General features: G+C 42.4%; 1 protein-coding gene across 2 annotated transcripts in view; it reads right to left on the reverse strand.

Moving 5' to 3' along the window:
• ENPP6 (ectonucleotide pyrophosphatase/phosphodiesterase 6) overlaps positions 1-22,992 on the reverse strand; it is a 114,763-nt gene that overhangs the window by 50,175 nt on the left and 41,596 nt on the right. Inside the window, exons 1-2 of one of the 2 annotated variants that reach the window (XM_030311846.1) lie at positions 19,529-19,964; positions 9,658-9,837 (exon numbers count right to left, since the gene is read on the reverse strand). In XM_030311846.1, coding sequence (XP_030167706.1) covers positions 9,658-9,814 — 157 coding nt within the window. In that variant the 5' untranslated portion in view covers positions 9,815-9,837; positions 19,529-19,964. Of the gene's footprint in view, positions 1-9,657; positions 9,838-19,528; positions 19,965-22,992 lie in introns of those variants that run through there. The other variant, XM_030311845.1, reaches the window with a different exon arrangement.

A 22,992-nucleotide genomic window follows, 5' to 3' on the forward strand; every position in this document is an offset into this window, starting at 1 on the left:
CCACACGGCCCGGTGTTAGCCTCTTTCTCTGCTCGTGGTCCTGTGTATGGCTAACCCTGTCCCTGGTTTCTGCCTCCCAGCCCTGAAGCACCAAACAGTCGGGCTCTGTCCGCTCTTTCTCTGATGACCCAGTGGTCAGCCCCCTCTATCTACCCCTTTCCTGAAAACACTCCCCTCCTGTTCCTTACTGACCTGACGACCTGTCCCAGAATTCTCTTAGTGATTCAAAATAGGGCTTGTGTTTCACTCTATGGTGTTTGCTGCAAATGTATGTTTGAATTCTTGATGTGTATCGCTTCTCGGCCTTTTGGCTAAGATCAAGTGAATTCTTGATGTGACCTTGCAGCTTGATTTTGGGCTAAGAATGACCTGGATCTGAGGACTTCCTCCAGGTGAATTAAAATGGGTCCAAACTGAAGATCCCTTTTTATTTATTTTATTTTTAATTTTTTTTAATGCTTACTTATTTTTGAGAGAGAGAGAGAGAGAGAGAGAGAGAGAGAGAGAGAGAGAGAGAAAGCGGGGCAGGGGCAGAGAGAAGGAGACAGAATCCGAAGCAGGCTCCAGGCTCTGAGCTGTCAGCACAGAGCCCGATGAGACCATGACCTGAGCTGAAGTCAGACGCTCAACCGACTGAGCCAGCCCTCCTCCATTGTAGAGTGGGCATAAGAGGAGTAACTTCTCACGATTGTTCCGACAGTTAAATAAAAGTATGTGTGTGAAGTGCCGAGTTCACTTTAGGTGTCCAGCCCACATGTTTCTTTTCCTTGTCGGCATCAGAGAAGGCTAAGGTGCCTTGGTTTCAAACGTGCCGGAGGAGAGTGGCCCTGGGGGGTTCCCCAGCAGTGACCAGGGCAGAGAAAGAGGATTCCCACAACAGTTTAACTAGCCTCAGGGCTGTGACAGGGGCCAGAGACGACACATTGGGTCACAGGCACCAGGCAAGTGGCCAAGTATGTTTGGGCTGCAGTTCTCACCCAGCTGCACAGCAGAACCCATGGGGTGGGGGGTAACTCGCAAGAACACTGATGCAGGGCCCTCACCCCAAACCAGTTATGCTGGAACCCCTGAGAGGGCAGCCTGGGCACTGGTATTTTATAATAGCCTCATGTGATTCTTACCTGTATCCAGAGGGAAGAATCTCTCCTAAGGAGGGAGAAACAAGGACAGAAACTTACAAAATAAATTTACCTCTGGGGAACTGGATGGCTCACTCAGTTAAGCATCCAACTCTTGATTTTGGCTCAGGTGATGATCCCAGAGCCATGGGATCCAGCCCTTTGTGGGCTCTAAACTGAGCACGGAGCCTGCTTGGGATTCTCTCTCTTCCTCTACCCCTCTTCTACTTGTACACACTTGCTCTCTTTCTCAAGATACATAAATAAACTTAAAAACAATAAATTTGCCTCTTAACGTGCAGGAAAGGAGGATGCAAACAGGGAGCAGAGAGGGTCACTGGTGCTGGTGTTTTGGGTGAGCGCGGAAAGAACTAAATGTGGAAAGAACCTGGACCCAGACGTCGCCCGGAATGGGAGGGGAGGCAGCTCTTCCCCTCAAGTTCTCTAATGAGACCGTGGCAGGAAGAAGGCTCCCCCCCCACCCCCAGGGAGGCCAAGCCTGCCCAGACAGCCTGAGATGGGAGTTCGGCGCCCAGACTAATGCAGAAAGCAAACGGAGGTGGTGAGGCCCTGCAGAGCTTCTGAGCCTCCTGACGGGCCAGCATCAGCTCTGGGCCAGAAGGAGCTCTCAGTGGGAATTAACCTTGACCCTGAACAAGCTCTGGAGCTGGCAGAATGCCAAAATCCGCCCAGAGAGAGGTCAGCAATTCTGATCCCACAGAACAAAACTTTCTTCCTCACTGGCTCCTACTCTGTAGGCTACAATTGCCATATTCGTCGTTGCTTCAAATTAGCAAGGCACCGGGGGATGTTAGAATAAAATGCTGTCTGCCCTGAGATGCCCCATCATTGGCCTTCGTTGAAATCTCTTGATGGGATCAGCTGGCAGCAGGGACACTGACAGGTGGGACACAGGGTGAGTCAGAGAAGGCTTAGGGAGCCTTGAGGCCGTTGTGTCGCTTGGGAGGCCAGGCCAGGTGGAGTATGGCGGGCAGCCCTGAGCCCCCGGGAGAAGGAGGGTAAGTGCTCTGAGGACGAACGCCCGCACTTCACAAGTCCCAATGACGGCAGGAACGGGAGCCCTGAAAATCCCTCGCCCTTGTTCCGATTTGCAGTTAATCCAAAGGCTTGCCTTCTGGCCTGTTTGCCTCCTCACTTGGTCTAACAAATGTTGGGGTGATGTCTGTCTCTCATGTTTCTTTTCTTCCTGATCTTCTTTTTCATCTTCCCTCTTCCTTTCTGCTTTAGTGCGTTTGGGCTGATGTAACAAAATACCGTTGACTGGGTGGTTTAGCCAACAAACGTTTTCTCATAGTTTCTGGAGATGGGAAATTCAAGATCGAGGTGTTAGGAGATTTGGTGTCTGGTGAGGCACCTCCTCCTGGTTTGTACATGGTCACCTTCTTACTGTGTGGCTGAGAGAGGCCCTGGTCTCTTCTTCTTCCTGTAAGGGCACTAACCCCAGCACGGAAGCCCTATCCTCATGACTTCAGCTAAACCTAATTGCCTCCCCAAGGTCCCACCCCCAAATACCATCACACTGGGGATTGTATCCAAGATACAAAATGGGGGGGGGGGTGTGTGTCATATTTCAGTCCCCGGCAGTGTCTGCATGGTTATTTGGTGAGTCAATGGCAGATCAGGAACATTCATTGTGGACTTTCTGTGGGCAAAGAGTAAACTACTGGGTTAAGCCACTGATACTTGGGGGCTTATCTGTCTGCCATTGATCCTAACGTATTAATAGTCCCTTAGACTCAAATTGCCTTACATAGCATATAAGGTACTTAAAGATCTGGCCAGCGCTGGTTTTCTGTCTCTTCACGCCCACCTTAGTCAATCAGCTGCAACCTTGTCTTGCTCTGCAGATCTGCAAGGACGACATGCCCTTGCTTGCTTTGCCTTTGAACCACAGCATGCAATCCTTTCCTCTGCCTCAAATGCTCCTAGAGATCTGGCCTACGTGATCATTCAATACCTTATGTCTATTATAATCCCAACATCCCTGGTGTATGGTAACTACCGACTTCCTGTCTGCCTCCCAACCCGAGGAAATAGGCCCCATTTCTCATTAGAACGTACCAACTCCTCAATGGCATTCGAAGCAGCCACTAACCAGAAAAAAGAGGTGTTGGGTTTTTTTTTTTTTTTCATAACTTTTTTCCTGTTTAGCTGAAAATTGTCTTTGTGGGAAAACTCGTGGCAAATTTTATTATTTGTATGTTTTGTTTTCTTCAAAACCAATTCCAGATGAAGTATCATAATCATAAAATCATCGTCACTATTAAGGTCAGGACTCTCTTGCAGTAGATAGAAATTAAAGAACACCTTGCATTATTAATAATTATTATTAGTCTAAATCAGAAAACGTTAAAGGAGATTAAACTCTTCAGAGTTCAGAGCTTGCCAGGGACATCCCCGATAATAAACCCAGATGCTCTCTTTGCAGGCCACTTATCGTGCCTCCAAAGTGAGCACCGACGATGGCCATTCCCATCTCGAAACCATTGTATTCCATGTGCCAACAGATTTCAGCTGGAGTCACTCTCTCTCAGGGACACCTTTCCCTGCCTTCTCAGACGAGATCAAGTCCCTTATTAGGCACCTTTTAAAAGGAATATCACCGTTCTTTTTCTTTCTTTTTTTTTTTTTAAGATTTCTTTCTTTTTGAGAGAGAGTGTGCAAAGGGGAAGGGGCAGACAGAGAGGGACAGAGGATCCAAAGTGGGCTCTGTGCTGACAGCAGCGAGCCCGATGAGGAGCTCGAACTCACGAACCACGAGATCATGACCTGAGCCAAAGTCCGACGCCTGACCGGGCCCCCTCACTGTTCTTTATTAGACATTTCACAACTCCTGTTTTTTTCTCTTGCTTCTCAAGCTACTCCTTTGTTTCTTTTTCAGGCCCACCTCCATTTTATCATTAACTTCCTCAAGGCTGTGTCTGGGACCCTCTCCTCTCCTTACCCTGCTCTCTCCCTGGGTAAGCTTCCAGAAGGCCCACAGCGTCAATGACCCCTGATGCCTCCGCCCCGAACCACACCTCTGTGCCTCCAGCTTCTCTTCCCTGAGCTCTAGACGTGCCCACTGCACATGTCTCAGCGTCAACCCAAGGCCTCTGCCCCCAAATCACTGCTCTTTCAGTTTCCCCCGTTGAAGTGAAGACTTGCCATCCCTACAGTTCCGTTAGCCAGAAGCAGGGGTCATGCCTGTCACTGCTCAATCCCGAGTCCAATTCATCACCGGGTCCTGGTGATTTTAATTCCTAAATGTGTCCCCAGGCATCCCATTTCTCACCACCTCTGTAACGCTAGTCCGAGCTATTCTCACCTCCTTCCGAGGTCCACACGGTAGCTTCCAGACTATTCCATCCACTCTGGGTGCCACATTCCATTCTCCACGTAGCAGCCAGAGTGGTCTTGTCAGAATGCAAGGATGACACTGCTGCCTTCCTCCTTAAAGCCTTCCAGTGCCTTCTTATTCCTCTCAGGGTAGGAATAAATTCTCCAGCCTGGCCCATAGAACCTGGCCTGGCCTAGCCTTCTCTCCGCCTCATCCACGGCACACCCATCCTCCCTGTCCATTTCTTGGGCCTGCCACGCTTCTCCCGTCCCTTCCAGACCTTCACACTGCTGCTCCCACAGCCTGCATGCTCCTTCCCATCGATCCCCCAACTTACCCAAGGTGTCACCCTCTCTTATTAGATGATGTCACAGTGCAATACACTCTTCACTATTATGCTTTTAGCAAGTGGGTTTTTATACGCATTTATCTGGCCAAGTATAAGATTATCATCTGTCTCCTCCACGTGATGGTGAGTTCTTGGAGGGAGGGGAGGATGGAGTAAGGAGAGCCTGTATCTGGTTTTCCTCATAGTTGTCTCCTAAGAGCTGATTCCGGGGCCTGGAGTCACACCCTTTTAAGATGTTTTATGAAGAAGCAGATTTGCCACGACTTGTGATGAATAGAAGTTCATCCCTGGATGTCTCTTGGTTCTCTAATTACCATAATGGATGCTGCTGAGAAACTACGAGCCCTTTTGGCCGAGACGCCAGCCTGCAGAAGGAGACTGGATGCGGCTGGACAGCTATGAGAACTAGAGGAATTGCTCCTGCGGGCAGCGGTCCAGAGAGACACCACCTCTTCAGTTTCTCTGCAGCAGAAGTGGTTGACGCCTAGGAACCCTGCAGGATGCTTTTGAAGATCACTTCTTAAGACAACCTCCGACTTGAAATGAGAATTCATAATCTTTTTCTTGCTGACACAGACAGAAACATCAGTGATGCAGACCTTACCAAAGTTACGACAGACAAAGGAAATGACTCAAGGTGAATTCAACCCAAAGAGCCTTACAGGATTGTGACCCAAGCCCGCTCTGGCCAGACAAGATTAATTACAGGGCCCCAGATTTCACTTGGTACTGTGGTAATGTTTAACATATGTTTCTATCATATGAAAAAAATCAAATCAATTAGATATAGATTAGATGTGCACGTGTTGCTATGTCAAAGACCACTTACCAGTCCTCACCATTGTCACTTGGGTTGCATGAGCACAAAATTATCAGTGTGGTATGCACGGGTGTGTTTTTCTGCAAAGGGGATCCATAGTTTTGGTCATTTTCCTAATGTGGTCTTGATTTACAAGTGTAGGAATCAGCAAACTACATACTAAGGCCTCTCTGGGTTCCAAACTTACATACATCTTAAAGTGTAATGCTAAATTGGTGATGTTATTGGAAAATTTAGTGAGACTCTGAATCCCTTGCATTTAAATGTGAAAATGAAAAAAAAAATCAGTTTTTATCCAGTAATTTGGAGTCCTGTTCATAGAGTCAAAGAACTGAGCCATATATAATGTTAACTCACACATTTGTAGAATTGATGCTGGGCCCCTAATTTTCCCTGCGCCGTGTGTGTATCTAAGTTCAGCCCAACAGGAAAGGGAAAGATGCTGTGAATAATCCCCAATCCTCCATCATAGTCGATACGGGTCTCTTTACCCCTGCAGATGAAATCACCTTGCTTGTAACAACTGAAAGTCAACAGGAGCTGAGTCAGATACCCACCCATAAAGCCCCCACCCAGCCCACCTTTGGCAAGTAGGGAAGGGAAGGTCAGGTGGAAGTGTGTCCTTCCCCACACAGAAGGTACTCTGTTTATCTGAACACCTGTACAGGACAGGAAGAGCCCAGACCTACACCCAACACTGCCCAGGGCCATATGAATGATTGCTCTCAAGTCCCCACGAGTGCTTGGCCGTAGGGAGTTAACACTGCAAAACGCATGATAAATGACGTAGAGCTTAGAGTCTTCAAACACTCCAAAGAGTTTTAGCCATAGACTCCTAAAAAGTTGCTAATTTTTGTTCCTTTTTTGTATTTTATGAGAGCCATAAGAACAAACTTCAAAACCACTGCCACTATGTATGGCAGCACTGACTGTCCAAGGAGCTCAAACTCAGTTTCCATACGGTATCTTACTTATCCTGCCATTTTCACCTCATTTCTCCTCCTCCTCAATCCTTCTCTGCTTTGGGTTCCCCTTAATATGAAGTGACTATTGGAGCCTCTTCCTTTTCCCCCAATAAAATTTCTTTGATCTCAAACTAGAGGGATGGAGTAGGGGATACAGTTAGTGAACGACACATGCTCAGCTCTTGTCCTTTCCAGAACATTACTAGGCCCCAGCTATGCAGTTCCTGGATGATCTCTTTGGGCTTCCCAAAGAGATGTTTGATTTAGGGCCCGGGATCATTTCCCATGGTGCACTTCTCCCTGCACAACTCAATGGCATCACTGGGTGGGGCAATAAAGGGTCTGTTTACAATATTAAATTCCTTTGAGACTTGAGGTGGGCTATTTTGGACTCTTCACCACTGATGAATTTTTCCGTCTGCTGCTTTATCTACCTGACAGGAAAGCTTGAACTACTGCCATTTCTAAATTGCACTTCTAAATATTGACTTCATGGCGAGACTCAAAGTGTCATAACACAGCTCACTGGAGGAATGAAGATTTTCCAGGCCTCATCCAGAGGTCTGTACAATGTCCTGTGGGAAGTGGAGAAGGAAGAGGAGGATTTGAGAAGAAAAATAAAATCAAGTCATGTTTAGAAGAAACGCCATTGCACTTCACTTAATCTCGCAGAGACAAATGAACACTCATGGGGCTATTAGCTGTGGAGGGGCTGGAGAGGACCAAGGTGGAGGGAGGAAGGATGGAAGTGACCATTAATCCCTCAGCGGTCGGCCGGGAAGAATGGAGGGTGCGAGAAAGAGCCCTTCAGAAACACCTAGCTCTCAGAGAGCCTTTATTTGGGTTTCCGGCTTAGAAGGACTGGACAGTGTCTGAAAAACAAGAGACTTTACATCCAATTTCTGTCAAGGCTTCGACATGGCTATATCTTTAGCTAATCTTCATTTGGGTTGCTGAGAAAATTCTAGGAGCCTTTCTTTTTAGCTTCTTTCCTCCTAATAGTTAACACTATAAACTGATCTTAAGGCATATTTGTCACATCATATTAGCTGTTGAACCATGAATCAAAGGAAGTGATTGGCCCTTAAGGAGCTGTTTTGAAGGAGCAACATGACGTTTTACGTGCAAGTTAGCTTTGAGATTTTTTTTTTTTTTTTTGATATTCAGGGATATATAACTTCAAGTTGTTTATTAGCATGAAGGGGCCAGATTCCCCAGGATGAGAATAATGCTCTTCAAGGCTGCAGAGAGAGGTCCTGTCTCCCTTCAGGACATGTCCCCATCTTCGTGTGCATTGCCAGACACGGCTATCTAAAAGGCCACCGTGTGGAGGGGCTGGGGAGAGATTATGCGGGATGTGCTCTTCAGAGCATATGAAAAGCTCAGGTTCCAAGACATAGGAAGTTAAATTAACCAGGTACCATGGAAGATGGCCCTTCCGGCAGTGGCGCGACATGTATCTTGATTGCCCTTAGATTGTGGAAGGTGGCCCCTAAGGCCGCATGCCCGGTCTGTTCCCTCTCCTAGGCCTATGCATGTGGGCCCTTTTATTTGTTGATAATTATTTCCAAGAATGACCTTAAAGTGCATCTTCTGGCTTGAGACCTCATCACATTGGACTGACCCGTGAGCTTGGATCCTCTAGCAACTCTGATTAGCTTGGCTGAAGCACTGACTTCTTTCCTTCATCTCATGTCCAACTCTGAGAAAAGCTGGGTCTCCATTTAAGGTAATAAAGTCCTCTTAAACCCTTCCCTTGCTTGAAAGCTTCTTCTCGTGTCAGCTGAGTAGCTGCTATGGGCAGAATCTCAGGTGTCTTCTGAAGAAACTCCAGTACTCCCCTGAAATTCCATCTGCCAGCAGAGCCATCCTGTGTATACTGGTTCTCATGCCCAGTTTGAATTCATGCGGTCTGCTCTGGCCTTCATGGGCTCACCTACGGATGCTAGTCTCTGCTCTGTGGCAGCTTTCTGGGCGCTTACCCCAGCTCGGCTGTGGGTCTGCTTTCCACAGTCTCCATCTGTCTGTGTGCTATGCTCCTCTAAGAGTTGGCACAGTCTTGAGTGCCCCAAGCAGCTCTCCATGTGACCACCTCCAACCAGCGTTCTCCAAACTCCTGCTGAAGGCCCACGCCCTCAATGTGGGCCATCTGTGGTTCAGCCTCGGCTTACTCATCCTTCTCTCCGTCCTCCCCCACCTCCACCTGCCATGGTCTCCCACAACCCACCGTGCTCTCACAATTTTATCAGGCTGCTGCCAGTGAGCTCCCCTAGCTGTCTCTCCCCATTAATCCCTTTATTTCTTCCAGGCCTCCCCTGATATCTTCTTCCATGATGGCAATCAGCAGTGTAACACCATTAAGAATTTGGGGAAAAAAAGCATCTACGGCCACGTACATAGGAAGGTCAATTTGCCCACTCACCTAAAGAACGAATCCCACCAATGGGAAGACACCTGTAAGTTGATTATTTTATTATCACTAAATCCTCTCATCCGTAGTGAAAGGGTTTTGACTGCCAAGACAAGAGTATTCTGAAGACTTCTCACAGGAGTCAGGGTAGTTTGCACAATGACTTACCTCACTGCAGTAAGTAAAGTAATTTAGTTTCTCATTGATCTACTATGTACAGGAGGAATATAAATACAGAGAGACTTCATTTACTATAGTACCCAAAAGTTGGAAGAGCTTTGAGTCCTGTTTTCAGCATTGTAGGGGAGCTCAAAATCCACAGAAACAGTATGCCAGATTCTTTTGTAAAGCAGAGAAGCAACACCTAATTTATCTCTTTTGTATATCCACACTTTCGCACATGAAAAAGCAGGATATACCGAAGCAGTTCTGCTGAACCAAGGAAATCAGGAAATGGCGTGGTGTCTGGTCCAATGCTAGAGAGCTCAAAACAAAAGTTTAAAAACCATGCCCATAAAACATATTTCTTGTAGTGTTCCCACTTTCCAAACCTTGGCTTGGTCTTAGAACATGACAATTACGTCGTTTGTCTTCAGAGACTCCATGGTGTTTGAGATTTGGAAGGCTAGAGGGGCCTGGAGGCCAACACACTCACCTGGCCAGTAGTACATGTAGACCTTCCTTTTGGCCTTGGTCAGAGTGACCCACAGAGGTTCTGATCCATTCCACCAGAGAGGCATCAGGCTGTCTCTGTTGACACCAATGTCAAATGACTTGTTGGTGTTGGGGTCCCACATGTAGTTTCCAATCATCTGATGGACCTCACAATGGCGGCCTATGTTAATGAGAACACAAGGCTGTCAGTTTATTGTTCTGGTCTTTTTATAAAAGCCATTTTCTCTTTTCTGTTTATAAAAGCCATTCATGCACATTTAGTTAAGTACAGAACAGCATGAAGATTTTCTTTTGACTTTTTCATCATAGATATTTCTTCTCTCTTAGACTGTACCACAAGAACAATCCAATGAGTAGTCTAATAATTGAGGATGGGGTCATTTTTTGTGAAGTTAACTTGCCCAAGCTATTTTAAATTACACTGAGGACATTGTGTGCACAAATTGACCCATTGTTCACAGCTTGAAATCTAAATATGAATCAGTATGAAAACTGTAGATTCCCATAGGGCTTGGTTTAGCTTTTCACCCCAGAGCACCCCTCCGAAGCTCTGCTCCCACACAGTCACGAATCTAGATGCTGGGGGGTTTATTCCCTTGTTTCCCTGGATAAGAGGAGTTATCGCTTCAGCACAGAGCACTGATAGGATCTACGACATTTGGAACAGAATGGTGAAAAATAGATTCAACTTTGGAAAACAAAGCAAGAAAACAACCCTCCAAATGGAGTGTCATATAGAAATGAGGATTGCTTCTGTTGGGCACAGCTTAGTCCCAGAAGAGAAGCCAGAAGTGAAAGACGCAAGCGCTTGGACTCTTTTGAAACGTTAGGCTTAAATTATTTATTTTGGAGCAATCTGCTACATCTTTAAAGTAAAAATAACACAAACATTGGCAAGTGCATCAAAAACTGCTGCAATTTTAGTGAGCGTCATTTGGCATCACGATGAAATATGCTTCACCGAGCTCACTAACTACGCTAAATCCAAGTGGATTTTTTTGTTTGTTTGCTGTTGTTCTTCTTCCCGAGCACCCCTACCCCACCCCACCCCAACACACACACACACACACACACACACACACACACACACACACACTTTGTTTTTGAATGAAAGCAAGGAGAAACCATAAAATACAATTTTGAAAATTTGGAGACCCAAAATATTATAAAGGAAAACCTTTTATTTCATCACAGAAACCCAGGCCTTCTACAAATCATGCTTTGAATTTAAAGCCCAGAGATCCAGACAAAATGGTTTTTACCCAAGGCTACAGAGTTAGATTTTTGACCCTGACCAAAGCTTTCACATGTGGACTGATAAAATTAAAAAATAAAGTAAAAAAACTTTGAGCAATTTCTCCAATGGTTCAGATTTCTCCAGTGGTTAAGCAATTTCTCCAATGGTTAGTTATTCCTTCAACTAACATTTAGTCAGGGTCCTATGGGCTCTGCATTGTGATAAGCTTAGACATCCAAAATAAATTCATGTGGTCCCCATCCTTCAATGCCCTGTATGTAATACTCAACAGAGGTCCTTTTGCATAAAAGAGACAGGCTTCCTTGGGCCCGGACTAAGAAGGGGACCAAGCTGCCAACTTAACTTAAGAATTGTAAGGATTCTCACCCACTCTTTTGCTGAGGATAATTCCTAGTGTGTTCTAACTCATTGAAAGTAGGAGCATTATTGGTTAACCATGTTACTTTTTTTGTTTTTAGTGTATCAAAGTTTAATAATATCAAGAGAAACCCTCTCACGAGTATAATTTCTTACCTGCTTTCTTTACCCAAAACTTGCATCCTGTACCTAAAATGTTTTTTATTATCCTACTAATGCTCACTTATCCTTTTCATAAGGCAAGATAATCGTGACAATATTCATTGGGAAATGTGTCCTTTCTGGTCTTCCCCTGTAGATGTCCTCTAATGCCCTCCTAAGGGCAGGGGTATCTCATCTGGAGCTGGTGTTACAGACACCGAGCAAGGGTGCAAAATTGGAAAGGGGTGTCGAAAGTGTTACTGAAGTTAGTAAACCAAGAGAAGTTTCTAGGTGAGTCACAGGAAAGGGCTGCAAAAGCTAGGGATATCAGGTATGGGAATAATGGGGACAGGTACCAAGTGGGAGGGGTGTAGGAATCTCTGCTTTTGTTTGGAACTGTTTTGACTATTTTAGAAGAAATGCCTGAAACCCAAATCTAAGCAGGGGCCTCATGTGATTCAGTTTCCACTAGGTGTTACTTGCAGAGAAGGATGAAGCAACAAAAAAATAATGTTTAAAAGTACTTATAACCTCTATTGTATATCTCAGAAATGCCACAATATCATTTGGTAAAATATTTTCTTTTTTTTTTTAACACTCTCACTCAACTGTCTAGACCGTAAAGGGTGGAAACTCTCTTGCCTTCTTTTGCTTTCTGGGTAAAAATTTATAAGGAGCCTCCTGTGGATTATAGAGCTGCCATGTGACTGGATGGTGGAAGGTGTCTGTGCAGGAGAGACACAGAGATGGAGAGACAGAGAGAGAACATTCTTCTAGAGAATGTCTGTTACATTAAATTCTCTACCTCTTACACACGTTTCTTTGGAAACATGTATAGCGCCTCACTGAGGAGAGACAGAATCTATGTGTGCAGGTAACACAGTTCTGGCATATTTTAAATTTTCAAATGATGATATCTTGTTTCCTGTGGTTATCTGAGTCCTTTAGCTTTTTTCATGTTGGATATTCTCTCCTCCCCATTATGTGGGATGTAGCATTAGCCTTGGTACTCCTTTTACACACCAGTCGAATCAGTGGTGCCCACTCATTCAAGGGAGCTCCAATAACTTTATAATTAAAGCATTCTTTAGGGAGGCATCTTTAAGACAAGGACCCCAAGGATGGCTTTGGTTCCTGCTCCCATCTAGCACACTGGTTGGTCTAGGCTGGCCCAGAGTGGTTCATCCATTCTAAAGGAAACTTGGACCTATGGAAGTCAACATTTCTCCAAAGGCTGGGAGTGATGTGCTGGAACAGAGGTGTTTGCTCACTTCCTATGAGTGAAGGGCACCTAAGGAAGATCCGGGGACCAGTAGTTCTCCCTACGTGAGTTAATGGGTTTCTGTTAACAGTGGAGATCTTTCAACAAGGAGGTTATCCTCGGACCTCTGTTTAGAAAGTAGGTTTTATTCTTTGGGTGGATTTAGGGCCTTGAGTTAAAACGAGAAGGTGTATTCTTCAAAGGCTCAATCATAGATGCTGTGCTAGTCCCCAGGGGCATCCCTTTGTTCTGGGAAGTCAGCAGGAGGCTGTATGTTCCCATCTCATGTCTGCTCTGAATCTTCTCTCCCAGATGAGCTGATTTTCTTCCCATGAATATATTAAGGCTGGCAGTCTGTGCTTGTAACAGTATGAGTCCGCTCTTACTCAAGCTGGTTTCCTTACCTACCCTGTCTCTCTCTCGCTCTTTTGTTTTTATTGCCTGGGCAAATGTGGTGGCTATAAAAACAGAACAGAACAAAACACAATGTACTGGCTTCTGCAGCCCACAAGCTCTCATCTCCATATTTCTGTCTGACCCACATCTATTTTTATACATCTGCAACTCTCCTTGGTTTTCCTCTGGTTTGGGCTTTCCAAACAGAGCTTTGCTATAGTTTCATTATTTGGACCCTTTCCTCAAGACTTCAACAGAAACTTTCCTGACATGGACACAAACCACAAATCTCAAATCTCAGGTGGTTTTCGGGCATGGTGTAAAGAAGGTCTACTTCTGCTCATCCCAAGTGACAGCTAAGTAGGGCTCTAAAATTTGTTCCAGAAGGTGTATTACTCACTGTGAAAATGAGGGCAGCTCCTGGTAGAAAAATTTCCAAATACAGTTGAATGTTTTTCTCTTTTCTCCTCCTTTATCCCTAAGACCCAAAAGTTTATAAACTTATTAACACAAAATGTGGCAATCGACCTGCTACCTGAAGGACTTGTGAACTCTTGAAGCCCATCCATAGATGTCACCTCAGTTTAAGAGCTGCTGCATTTAACTGGGAGCAGCTAATGGCTACTCAGGCCAGTGGCAAACATGGGGGCTACTGCCTGCCTGTCTCAGAGGATACTCATGGAACAGTTTCCACACCTAGAACTGTTGTGTGAAAGGAGCAGGATAGGAAACCTTCATTTTTTATTCCTCAAAGTCTCAGTCAAGTGTGTTCTGACGTAATGACCATCACCAGAAGTTTCTTGGCAAATACCCGAATAATCCTCTGCACCTGTTATATGTTCCCAGACATCCCAGAAATGGCTGGCCTTCACATCAAATGAGATAGCTGTGGATCTGTCCATTTTATCTATAACTGAAGGACATCTATAAGGTTGTTGCTACGACTTCATCTTCAAGCAGTCTTAATGTTTTCTCATTATTTTCAAACAGTAAATGTTAATTCCTTTTATAGTTTATTTCATTTTTTTTTCATTCACGCCACATCAAATGTTTACATGCCAGGCATTTAAAGATCACAAATTATGGCCTCTGTATTTGAAGTGCTCATAGCTTGGTGGGGGCAACAGTGTGGCATAATGGTTAAGGGGGCAAGTCTTGGAGGCAGATTACATAGGTGTAAATTCAAACTCTACTATTTACTATCTGTATGACTTTGGACAAGTAGCTTTGACTCTCTGAGGCATCAATTTTCTTATCTAATGGGCATGATAATAATTATGGTGATAGATACATATAGATATGTAATTCTCCCTTTGCATGGTAGTGCAGGACCATAAAAATGACCATGCACAAAAACAAAGAGAAATGAATTCAAGTATATCACTAACGAAAGTCAACAAACCGTGAGAGAAGAGAGCAAGAGAAGAAAGGAACAGAGAAGAACTATGGAAACAACCATAAGACAAGTAACAAAATGGCAATAAAGTACATACCTATCAATATTACTTTGAATGTAAATGTACTAAGTGCTCCAATCAAAAGACATGAGGTGACAAAATGGATAAAAATGCAAGACCCATCTATTTTCTGCCTACAAGAGATCCATTTAAGACCTGAAGGCATATGCAGATTGAATGTTAAGGGATGGAAAAGCATTTATCAAGGAAATGGAAGTGAAAAGAGCTGAGGTAGCAATACTTATATTGGTCAAAATGGACTTTAAAACAAAAACTGCAACAAGAAACAAAGAAGGACACTACATAATCATGAAGGGAAAAAAATCCAACAAAAAGATATAACAATTATAAATATTTATGCACCCAACAATGCAGGACCTAAATATATAAAGTGCTAATAATAAAGAAAGTAATTGACAGTAATACAATAATAATAGTGGACTTCAACACCCCACTTACATCAATGGATGGACCATCCAAATAGAAAATCAACAAGGAAACAGTGGCTTTGAATGACACATTGGATCAGATGGATCTAACAAATATATTCAGAACATTTCATCCTAAAACAGAAGAATACACCTTTAAAAAAATGTTTTTAATGTTTATTCAGTTTTGAGACAGTGACAGAGTGCAAGCAGGGGAGGAGCAGAGAGAGAGGGAGACACAGAATCTGAAGCAGGCTCCAGGCTCTGAGCTGTCAGCACAGAGCCCAATGTGGGGCTTGAACTCACGAACTGTGAGATCATGACCTGAGCTGAAGTTGGACGTTTAACCAACTGAGCCACCCAGGTGCCCCTACATATTTTTTTTTCCAGTGCACATAGAACATTCTCCAGAACAGATCACAGATTAGGCCACAAAACAAGTCTCAACAAATTCAGAAAGATTGAATCACGATGCTATGAAACTAGAAATCAACCACAAGAAAAACTCTGGAAAGAACACAAATGCAGGGAGGTTAAATAACATTCTACTAAACAATGAATGGGTCAACCAAGAAATCAAAAAGAAAATCAAAAAATACATGGAGACAAATGGAAATGAAAACACAATGATCCAAAATCTTTGGAATGCAGCAAAAGCTGTTCTAAGAGGGAAGTTTATAGCAATACAGGTCTACCTTAAGAAGTAAGAAAAATCTCAAATAAACAACCTAATTTATATCTAAAGGAGCTAGAAAAAGAAGACCAAACAAAACCCAAAACCAGTAGAAGGAAGAAAACAATAATGATTAGAGCAGAAATAGATGAAATAGAAACTAAAATAATCAGTAGAAGAGATTAATGAAACCAGGAGCTGGTTCTTTAAAAAGATCAACAAAATTGATAAGCCTTAAGCAAGACTCATCAAAAAAGGGAGGGGGGAATCAAATAAACAAAATCAGAAATGAGAGAGGAGGAATAACCCACACCACAGAAATACAAAGGATTATAAAAGAATATTATAAAAACTATAAGTCAACAAATTGGACAACCTAAAAGAAAGGGATAAATTCCTTGAAACATATAACCTCCCAAAACTGAATCAGGAAGAAACAGAAAATTTGAACAAACAAACAAACCAGCAATCAGTAATCAAAAAACTCCCAACAAACAAAAGTCCTGGACCAGCTAGCTTCACAGATTAATTCTACCAAACATTTAAGAAGAGTTAATACTTATTATTCTCAAACTATTCCAAAAAATAGAAATGGAAGAAACACTTCCATAATCATTCTATATTCATTCTTTAATACCCAAACTAGATAAAGATACTACAAAAAAAGAGAACTACAGGCCAATATCTCTGATGAACATAGATGCAAAACCCTCAACAAAATATTAGTAAACCGAACTCAACAATTTATTAAAAAAAGTATTCACCACTATCAAGTGGGATTTATTCCGAGGATACAAGGGTGGTTCAATATTTGCAAATCAGTCCATGTGACACATAACATTAATAAAAGAAAGGATAAGAACCTTATGATCATTTCAATAGATGAAGAAAAAGCATTTGACAAAGTACAACATCCAAACATGATAAAAAGCCTCATCAAAGTAGGTTTAGAGGGAACATACCTCAACATAATAAAGGCCACATATGAAAGAGCCACAGCTAACATCACACTCAATGGTAAAACACTGAGAGTTTTTCCCCTAAGGTCAGAAACAAGACAAGGCTGTCCACTCTCCCCACTTTTATTCAACATAATACTGGAAATCCTAGCCACAGCCATCAGGCAACAAAAATAAATAAAAAGCATCCAAACTGGTAAGGAAAAAGTAAAACTTCTACTATTTGCAGATGACAGGATACTATATATAGAAGACCCTAAAGACTCCACCAAAATGCTATGAGAACTGATAAATGAATTCAGTAAGGTTGCAGGACACAAAATTAATATACAGGAATCCATTGTATTTCTATATACTAATAATGAAGTAGCAGAAAGAGAAATTAAGAAAATAATCCCATTTATAATTGCACAAAAAAGAGTAAAATACCCAGGAATAAACTTAACCAAGGAGGTCTGAGAACTATAAAACAGTGATGAAAGAAATGGAAGACAACACAAACAAATGGAAAGATATCCCATGCTCATGGATTGGAAGAACAGATATTGTTAAAATGTCCATACTACCCAAAGCAATCTAAACATTTAATGCAATCCCTATCAAAATACCAACAGCATTTTTTACAGAACTAGCACAAACAATCCTAAAATTTGTATGGAACTACAGAAAAACTCTGAATAGCCAAAGCAATCTTGAAAAAGAAGAACAAAACTGGACGTATCACATTCCCAGATTTCAAGATGTACAACAAAGCTGAATAATCAAAACAGTACGGTACAGACACAAAAACAGACACACAGATCAAAGGAGCAGAATAAAGAACCTAGAAATATACCCCTAATTATATGATCAATTAATCTTCAACAAAGGAGAAAAGAATATGCAATGGGAGAAAGACAATGTCTTCCACAAATGGCATGGGAAAACTGTACAGCTACATGCAAAAGAATGAAACTGGAGCACTTTCTTACACCACACATAAAATAAAATCAAAATAGATTACAGACCTAAATGTGAGACCTGAAACCATAAAAATCCTAGAAGAGAGCACAGGCAGTAATTTCTTTGACATCACCCATAGCAACATTTTTCTAGATAGGTCTCCTGAGGCAAAGGAAACAAAAGCAAAATTAAACTATTGGGACTACATCAAGATTAAAAGCTTCTGCACAGTGAAGGAAACAATCAACAATCTAAAAGACAATGTACTGAATGGGAGAAGATATTTGCAAATGACATATCCAATAAAGGGTTAATATTCAAAATATATAAAGAGCTTCTACAACTCAATGCCAAAAACACAAATAATCCAATTAAAAATGAGCAGAAGACATGAATAGACATTTCTCCAAAGAAATAGACAGATGGCCAACACACACATGAAAAGATGTTCAACATCACTCATTGTCAAGGAAATGCAAACCAAAACCACAATGAGATATCACCTCACATCTGTCAGAAAGGCTAAAATCAAAAAGACAAGAAACAACAATTGTTGGTGAGGATGTGGAGAAAAAGGAACACTTGTGCACTGTTGATAGGAATGCAAATGGATGCAGCCACTGTGGAAAACAGTATAGAGGTTCCTCAAAATATTAAAAATAGAATTACTATATGATCCAGTAATTCCACTACTGGGTATTTACCCAAAGAATATGAAAACACTAATTCAAAGGAATACTTGCACCCCTATGTTTATTGCAGCATTATTTACAAAGGCCAAACTATGGAAGCAGCCCAAATGTCTATCAATTGATGAATAGATAAAGAAGAAGTGGGATATGTATACAATGGAATATTACTCAGCCATAAAAAGAAAGAAATCTTGCCATTTGCAACAACATGGACAGATGTAGAGGGTATAATAATGCTAACCAAAATAAGTCAATCAGAGAAAGACAAATACCATATGATTTCACTCATATGTGGAATTTAAGAAACAAGCAAATGAACAAAGAAAAAAAGACACAAACAAAAAACCACTCTTAATAAACATATGGTTACAGGGGTGGGGATGAAATATGTGAAGGGGATTAAAAAAACACTTAGCATGATGGGCACTGAATAATGTATAGAATTGTTGAGTCACTATATCGTACAGCCGAGACTAATAGAACACTGCATGTTAATTAACTGGAATTAAAATTCTTAAAAATGACTATGCAAGCTTAAACCATGCAAAACTATCCTAATAATCAGTGGGAAAAATTATAATTGTTCCATGGCCTTTAAATTTTTTTAAATATTTAAATATTTATTTTTAAAATATTTAAAAAATTTTAAAATAATTTAATGTATTTAAAATATTAAATTTTTTAAAAAATATTAAAAACTCTTACTGTAAGTAATGATAGGGAAATGAAGAAAATGGTGAAATTAATACTTACTAGCACATTGCAATTTAAAACATTAGAAATATCGACAGCCAAAGAGTCTTATGTCTTTATAAATACAAAAAACTTATCAGAATGTTTTGAACACTGTTTTGGCTGCTTCTTCCCAAGATATAACACAATACAAGTGAGCATATTTTCCTTGCCTTAGCAAATTGTCCTACCCTTTTTTTTTTAAGTTTATTTATTTGTTTTGAGAGAGCGTGGAGCAGAGAGAGAGGGAGAGAGAGAATCCCAAGCAGGTTCCACACTGCCAGCGCAGAGCCCGATGCGGGGCTCGAACTCATAAACTGTGATCATGACCTGAGCCAAAATCAAGAGTCAGACGCTTACCCGACTGAGCCACCCATGCGCCCCTGTCCTACCCTTTCAGTTTGGATCAGCTTCAAATATTTTATCCTTTGAGTTTCCATGTTATGAAATATCTCTGAGAATTCTTTTAATGGGAAAATTTTTGCTGGTGTCACGTCAGGACAGCTTCAACCTCTTCATTACAACTGCTTTCTTCATTTATGCCAATAAGTTCACCTTCAGTAAGTTCCTCTGGCTGCACAGCAACAGGTCCCAGTGATGCTGGTGTCAATATCCCCGCGATCAACTATTTCCTCTAGGACTCCAACGACTTTTGATTCAGATCCTGCAGAGTCATTTGCACAATTCAGGACATTCCTGCCACGTTGCACTCACGTTACTTGCTTCCATCGTGCTTGGATGCTTTCAGCTGCATGTTTTAGGTCATATTTCTTCCAAAACTTAGCTAAAGAAACTTCATGATCTCCCACTGTAGCATCAATAGGCTGGTCAAAAGCTTGCCTAAGAAAATAGGTTTTTAAAAAGTTGAAATAGCTCCTTGATCGATTTGCTGGATCATTGAAAATGTTTTTGTAGTCAAAAGGAAATGTTCACATCTTCATTCAAGGGTGGAAGAGAACCAGGGTGACCTGTCGCATTTAATTTAAAGTCAAATTATGTGGGTTTATAATTATACCGGCAGGCGAGGAGGCAAAACAGTGGTATGTTTTGCTGTCTGTGCACGAACTAAGCAACATGTCCAACAACCAATTACCAACAGACTTTGAAAGAGGTGATACGATTGGTCACTGATCATGATGCACATTTGTTATTTACGTAGTGATTTGTGGATTGAGGAGCCAGCAGTGAATTACACTTTACGTTACGAGAGCTACAGTTAAGGTTGCCATATTTATTTTAGTTAATATAGGGGGCAACTAAAGTTAGAATCCTCTTTCTGGGAAGCTGGTATTATTTAACTAAACTGTGGTAACTGGATTTTTGTGTTTACTCAAACTGAACAAAGTGAGGGGTGTGTTTGTGTATACATGGATATACGTACACATACATATGTGTGTGTATATACATATATATGTGTGTGTATATACACACACACACACACACACACACACACACACACACAGCACAGTAAGCGCTGTTAACATGAACTTATGTTGTTATTATTAGGGTAGAGAATCAAATGTAATCTAGAGATCAGCTGGAACCGCCTTTCTCTTGAGCTCTCCACATGGTTTGTTCCAACCCTATTTCCACCAAGATTCTTGCAAATTCCCAGGAGCCCCACATAACTGCAGGCACCTCGACCTCGAGACGCCTGCTTCCATAATACATAACACCCCAGAAATGGAGCTCAGCCTTTTACTGCATTGTGTTACATTTCTACAAAGAAACCCCACACACAAAATATTCACGAGGGGGTGAACTTTACTGGGGATTCAGGGGAGTGGGGGTGGGGGCTGGAGAACAATGTGCAGAACTTCAAATTGAGCATCAGACACAAAGTTCTCCTAAGCTCGCTCAGCTCCCCCACCCAGGCTTCCTCCTCGGTCCCCTCATTATAAAGGTCCCAGCCTTGTCCATCTCATTGATTCGCCTCTTCTCCACCCTCTGCTCCACAGCACCTACCGGCCACATTTCTCTCCAGACTTCAGTTTTCTCAAAAGCAATTCAGCCCTCCAGAGCTCCTGCTCAACTCCCAAATTTGCAGCCTCATTAGCTCATAGAACGCTGGAAGGAAGGAAGGAAAGAAAAGAAAAGAAAAGAAAAGAAAAGAAAAGAAAAGAAAAGAAAAGAAAAGATTCTTTAAACAGGAGCCACCCACTTTAGAAGGCCATTGTAGTTAGAGTTGCCAGGTTTATTTTAGGGGAAAAAAAGAAAAAAAAGACAAAGATGGAAGGCTCCCAGTTAAATTTGAATTTCAGACAACAATGATTTTTTTTTTTTTTTTACTGTAAGTACGTCCCCAAAACCCTGTGGAACAGACTTGTGCTAAAGCATTATTTGTTGTTTACCTAAAATTCAAATGTAACTGCATACGCTATATTTTACCTGGCAACCCTCAACCGTCACGCTGAGGCGTCCTTTCTTTGTTGCTGTTTCGCAGTAACAGTGAAGCCTGAGAAGCGCGAAAGGAGGTACCCGTGAGCCCAGCAGGAATGGAGGGATGAGGGCAGGCCAAGTCGGCCTGGAGGAGTCAGGGCAAGCTTCTAGAGGAGCTAGGATTTGAAAGCTAGGGAGGACTTTTCATGCGCACCGAGGTGATGGCAAGCAAAAAATGATGAACAGATGAGAGAGGGGATACTTCTTAGGTCAGATGCAGAATTTCACTTTCTATCACTCTGTGTTCACTTTCCTCACAGGGCGAGATGCTCTTAATGACACGATGTAGTCATGGCTACACAAGGTAGTCATGGCTTGACTCGGTCAAGGTCCCGGCACAGTAAACAGATGGTACAGGCCCCCGAAGAGGGACTATTTACAAAGGGGTGGCCAGGGTTCGGGAGAACCAACCGCAGACGGTGAAGCAACCCAAGATTACTGTAGCAGGGAGCCAGCACCCCCACCCCCAGCCCCACCCAGGCTTGAGCAAGGAGGAGAGGATTGAGGCCAGCACTGAGCAGGGGCGTCAGGACCACTCTCGTGACTTCAATCTCCTCCCTCTGTCCAGCTGAGGCCATCCAGAAGCTCAGCCTCCTGGGGTTCCAGGAGCACTAGAGGAGGTGGAGTCAGACAAATACACAAACAGAGAAGAACCCAGCACAGCAGCCAATGGAAACCATAAGACAGATTTTTTTTTGTAAAAAATCACATTGTTATCTTTCTCTGACTGACAGGTGAACATAGGGGAAGGGAAGGAAATATAAGATAAAAAACAGAAAGAGAGACAAACCATAAGCGACTCTTACATACAGAGAATAAATTGAGGGTTGCTGGAGAAGTGTTGGATGGGGGGGGGGGGTGGGCTAAATGGGCGATGACATTAGGGAGGGCACTTTTCAGGATGAGCACTGGATGTTACATGTTAAGAGATGAATCACTGGGTTCCACTCCTGAAGCCAAGACTACACGGTATGTTAACTAACTTGAATTTAAATTTTAAAAAATAAGAATAAATCTTAAAATAAAATGAAAAATGAAGAAAAGAAAATCACATTGACCACTTGAGTAGGCCCTTAACTAAATATTAGGGACCACCTGAGTCTGATGTTATCACCACAGGGCCTTGTGAGTGCTTATGGTCCCACATATAGCTTAGAAAGGGACCATAAGGCCACAGGTGGCCTCTTGATCTAATCCTCTACCTGCAAATTCAGAGGAAAGGAATAACTCTCTGTGTTATGTATGCATTATGTGTGTAAGGGGTGAATATTTTGCTCAAGGTCACAGTGCTAATAAGTGGTGCATGGGTGTAGGCGCAAAGGGAACAAAAGCAACTTGAACTCTGATTACCTGTCAATAGAATGTTCTTTGCTCTTCACTCTTCATGACTACAATAGAGTTAGTGGTCATATTTGTATTCTGGAACATACATTTATGCAGATTTCAGGAGGGGGACCTCTTGGTTTTTTTGTGGTTTTTTTTAACCATTTACTTATGTCTATAAATACAATGCAGAAAACAACCATATAGCTTATTATTTTACAAAACACACAGGTTCCACAGCCAATGAGGAACCAAAA

This window comes from Lynx canadensis, chromosome B1 (genome assembly GCF_007474595.2).
Source record: "Lynx canadensis isolate LIC74 chromosome B1, mLynCan4.pri.v2, whole genome shotgun sequence".
Lineage (NCBI taxonomy): Eukaryota > Metazoa > Chordata > Mammalia > Carnivora > Felidae > Lynx > Lynx canadensis.